General features: G+C 55.8%; 1 protein-coding gene across 1 annotated transcript; it reads right to left on the reverse strand.

The window, feature by feature from the left end:
* Nucleotides 1-554: 554 nt before the first annotated feature.
* Nucleotides 555-2,002, reverse strand: GJB6 (gap junction protein beta 6). Its single transcript, XM_008067982.1, has one exon. It carries the CDS (start codon nt 2,000-2,002, stop codon nt 1,217-1,219), a length of 786 nt encoding a protein of 261 aa, XP_008066173.1. The 3' UTR covers nt 555-1,216.
* Nucleotides 2,003-4,746: the final 2,744 nt, after the last annotated feature.

Below are 4,746 nucleotides of genomic sequence, written 5' to 3' on the forward strand. Positions count from 1 at the left end.
GCCTCCCTGCCTCCGCCCCATCCAGCTAACTGACACACAGGACATTATCCTAGTGTCCTACAAGCAGCCTGGCTGGGCACAGTGGCTGGGCACAGTGGCTCTGGCCTGTAATCCCAGTGCTTTGGGAGGCCAAGGCAGGAAGGTCGAGACCAGCCTGGGCAACATCGTGAGACCTTGTCTCTACCACAAAATAAAAATTAGCCAGGCGTGATAGTGTGCGCCTGCAGTCCCAGCTGCTCGGGAGACTGAGGCTGGAGGATCGCCTGAACCTGGGAGGTTGAGGCTATGGTGGCAGCTGTGATTATGCCATTGCACTCCAGACTGGGTGGCAGAGGGGACTCCGACTCAAAAACAAAACAAAAAACATAGCCCCCGCCCCTGGAGCGCCTGGTGGGCTGTTGCACTTGGCCTCTACCCATTTCTGTAAGGATGCAGCAGTCCCTTTTGAAGTGCCAGCCTCCACCTACATCACCGGGGTCTCCCCAGCAAAAGTCATGACATGTCACCTTGGGGGCAGGGGCCCGGGAGGAGCAAAGACTATGGCACACGCGATGGCTGAAGCAACAGGGCTGAGCTTTATTGAGGTGACCACACTCACGTTCCAGCTGTTCACAGCGATCGTCAGACAGGCTCCCCCTCCCACCCCCAGCCCCACCCTGACATCCAGAGAGCAGTGAGGACACAGCATATAGTGAACACCCTCTACCTAAGAGGATCCGGCAGCCCACCCAGCTAGCAGACCTCGCAAAGCTATACTTGCAAGACAGACCTCTGCAAGTTCAGAATCCAGGTCCTTGTGGCGTCATCCTCACGCCAACATCGTGTGCCTCTCCAGCTGAGGAAGACTCGCCATTACAAAAATACTTTATATAAATTCAAGGTTAGAACTAGAAACATTCAAGCCTATAAAAATACCTTTCACTAATAAAAGTATTATTTCTAGAGACGTGTTAGCAGCAGCAGGCACATGCACTTTCAGAAAATACCTGCTTGGTCAGACTGTCCACGCTACATGAATCTGCTCACGTGAGGCTCCGCTGTCACCCCGTCCTTTGTCCTTGGAGATGGAGGGGCACAAGGATTCTACAAAATATTAGCTCAGGCACCTACTCATCACGGACGTTCCGTGTCAAGGCAGACTCTGGGCTGGGGGAAGGACTTCCCGGGGCGCCGACACCCTCCAGAGAAGCCACAAGTCCCAGCCACCTTGGGCTGGTTAGCTCGGGAACCCCGGCATCGCGTTGGGGCCGCTGTCTGAGATCAGCTCGTTAAGCTCGTTCTGCTTCCTCTCCTTCAGGGCATGGCTGGGGTGGCTGCCTGGCGCCCGCAACCGCCGGGACCTGCGAAGACACAGCCGCAGCAGCAGGTAGCAGAGCTCGGCCACATTGAGCAGCACACAGATGACAGACGCGGCGATCATGAAGATGGTGAACACGGTCTTCTCCGTGGGCCGGGAGATGAAGCAGTCGACCAGGTTGGGGCAGGGGTCGATGCCGCACTTGAGCACCCAGGGCAGGTGGTAGCCGTTGTACAGGAAGTAGAACACATACATGAAGGCGGCCTCAAAGAGGATGCGGAAGAAGATGCTGCCCGTGTAAGTCCACCACAGCGAGCCCTCGATGCGCACCTTCTGCCGCTTGATGTCCTCCAGGTCCTTGAACTCACCCCGCCTCTCCCCACGCCGGAACTTGCGGGCAACCTCGTGCCGGTGGTAGGCCACGTGCATGGCCACCAGCAGCGCCGGCGTGGACACGAAGATCAGCTGCAGCGCCCACAGCCGGATGTGGGACACCGGGAAGAAGTGGTCGTAGCAGACGTTCTTGCAGCCGGGCTGCAGCGTGTTGCACACGAAGTCCTCCTGCTCGTCCCCCCACACCTCCTGGGCGGCCACCACGAGGATCATGACGCGGAAGATGAACAGCACGGTGACCCACACCTTGCCGATGCTGGTGGAGTGCTTGTTGACGCCGCCGATGACGGTGTGAAGGGTGCCCCAGTCCATGGTGCCGCTTGCTCCTGGGCGGACAAGAGTGCGCGGGGTTAGTCAGAGAGGGGGACGCAGGCCAGTGGCATCACAGATGCAGGCCCATCCCTTTTTTGGTTGCTGTCTCACTCTGTTGCCTGTGCTGGAGTGCAGTGGCACACTTATGGCCACCCAGCTTCGGCCTGCTGGGCCCCAGCGATCCTGCCAAGTAACTAGAACTACAGGTACTTGCTACCATGCCCGGCTGATTTTATTTATTTATTGTAGAGACGAGGTCTCGCCAAGTTGCTCGGGCTGGTCTGGAACCCACGGGCCCAGGCAATCCACTTGCCTCGGCCTCCCAAAGTGCTGGGATTACAGGCTGAGCCACTGAGCCTGGCCCCACCCCTTTTTAATTTTTATTCTTTTGAGACAGGGTCTCGCCGTGGCATCCAGGCTGGAGTGCAGTGGCACGGTCATGGCTCACCACAGCCTCGACCTCCTGGGCTTGATCGATCTCCCTGCTTCAGCCTCCCGAGTAGCTGGGACTACAGGTGTATGCCACCACACCCAGCTATTTTTAAAAACTTTTTTTGGTAGAGATGGGATCTCACTCTGTCGCCCATGCTGGAGTGTACTGGCAAGACCATAATTCACTGCAGCTTAGACCTCCTGGGCTCGAGCGATCTTCCTGCTTCAACCTCCTGAGTAGCTAGAACTATGGGCACAAGCCACCACACCCAGGTAATTTTTAAAGACTTTTTTTAATAGAGATGGGATCTCACTCTGTCGCCCATGCTGGAGTGCAGTGGCATGATCATGGTTTGCCATGGCTTCGACCTAGGCTTGAGCGATCTTCCTGCCTCCACCTCCTGAGTAGCTGGGACTACAGGTGCACACCACCACACCTAGCTTATTAAAAAAATTTTTTTTGTTGTTGTTGTAGAGATGGGGTCTCTCTATATTGCCCAGGCTGGTCTCAAACTCCTGGGCTCAAGCAAACATCCCACCTCAGTCTAAAGCACTGGGATTGTAGGTATGAGTCACCGTGCCTGGTGGTGCATTCCTTTTAAAGCAGGCCATGGCATCTCATAGCTCCAACCCCTTAGTCTGCTGCAGGAGGCTCTCTGACAGGGAAAGCCCGCCGGAAACCTCGAGTGTTTCTGACCAGAGATGACTTTTTTGTGTCTTGATTCGGCTGAGCTCCGATGTTAGGCAGCTGTTTGCCCTCACCCCAGGAATGCAGGTAAACAAACCCACTCCCAAGCTCCCTCTAATCACTATGTAAATATACACTATACCAGATGGCTTTGACCTGAGGGTTCCCACAGTTTCCAATGTCACTTTATTCATGAAATGACTTATTCAAGAAAAAAAAAATGCTGGCTTGGTGACTCGCACCTGTAATCCTAGCACTTTGGGAAGCTAAGGCGGGAGGATCGCTTGAGGCCAGGAGTTTGAGACCAGCCTGGGCAATATAGTGGGACTCTGTCTCTGCAAAAAATAGAAATACAAAACATTAACAGGCGGTGCGCACCTGTAGTCCCAGCTCCTCAGGAGGCTGATGCAGGAAGATTGCTTGAGCCCAGGAGTTCAAGGCTGCAGTGAGCTATATGCTCTTGCCACTGCACTCCAGCCCAGGCCACAGAGCGAGATCCTATCTCTAACAAAAGTAAAAGGAAAAAAAGCAAAAAAACGAATTATCTGAATGACATAATCTCATTTGCTCAGCAGACTAAGAAGGGAAGACAGACACCAAGTACTTAATTACTCTCTGTATTCAATGTATTTGTGCTTATGTCTCCCTTGAGCGACATCACCCCGTCATGTGTTTGCAGGAAGTCCAACACACTGGCAGCTATTGAGAGCACCCTTCCCAAAAGACGGTCATGAGCTTTGACAACAACCGCCCCACTGTTCTCCAGAGTGGCCGTGCCGTGCCGGCTGGGGACCATCCATGCAGGCGCCACCAGCCAGGGGACCCCTCTGCCATTGCCACCAGGACCTGCCTCCCTGTTGACGCCAGGACTCAACACCCCGAGAGAAAAGGACTTTGCAGCCATGGCACATTTGCCGGGACTCAAGCCCGGCCACTGAAGGGGCCAGCTCTCTCTGTCCAAAGAAGCAGGGCGGGCCATGGGCCGTGGAGGGTCCTGGAGGGGAAAGGTCTGCTCCTGAAGGGCACAGGTGATCCCTCACGCCTCAGGGGGCAGGGCACCCCCCGCCTCACGGAGACTTTCTCGTCCTGGGCGGGCGAAGAAGACGGTCAGCTTTCCCCCTCCCGCCGATGCCCTGCTCTTGCCCACATCCTGCCCCTCTCATCACGGCAGTTACACTGGGAAGCAGCTGGGTGACCAGAGGTCACCTCGTCCGCGCAGGAGCGCCGGTCTCCAGTGGAGCTCCATAGACCCACAAAGTCAGCAGCAGCCCTGCCGAAGTCTGACGCTCCTCTTCGCTGGCTTTCTGAGAGCCAGTTTTTTGCCCTTTGATGTGGGCATTAAGCACCCACCCCCACCCCCAGCCCCCTGCAGCCCCCCAAAGCCATCCTTCCCCTTCCTGCCTCTGACTTGGCGGTTCAGGGGCCTCATGTAAGTAGAATCACGCAGTGTTTATCCTTTTGCGACTGGCTCGTTTCACTGAGCACAAGGTCCCCAGGCCCCTCCACGCGACGGCATGTGACAAGTCTTCTTCCTTCCTGAGCCGAGTAACACCCCATTGTACGTACATGCCGCATCCCTTTTATCTGCTCTTCTGTGGATGGACATGTGGACTGCCCCCACCTC

The sequence above is a fragment of the Carlito syrichta genome, unplaced genomic scaffold, assembly GCF_000164805.1.
Source record: "Carlito syrichta isolate Samal-C Ts95f unplaced genomic scaffold, Tarsius_syrichta-2.0.1 Scaffold309850, whole genome shotgun sequence".
Lineage (NCBI taxonomy): Eukaryota > Metazoa > Chordata > Mammalia > Primates > Tarsiidae > Carlito > Carlito syrichta.

Excerpts from the sequence above, each read along its gene's own strand:
- GJB6 (XM_008067982.1), bottom strand. The coding sequence starts at position 2,002 with ATGGACTGGGGCACCCTTCACACCGTCATCGGCGGCGTCAACAAGCAC.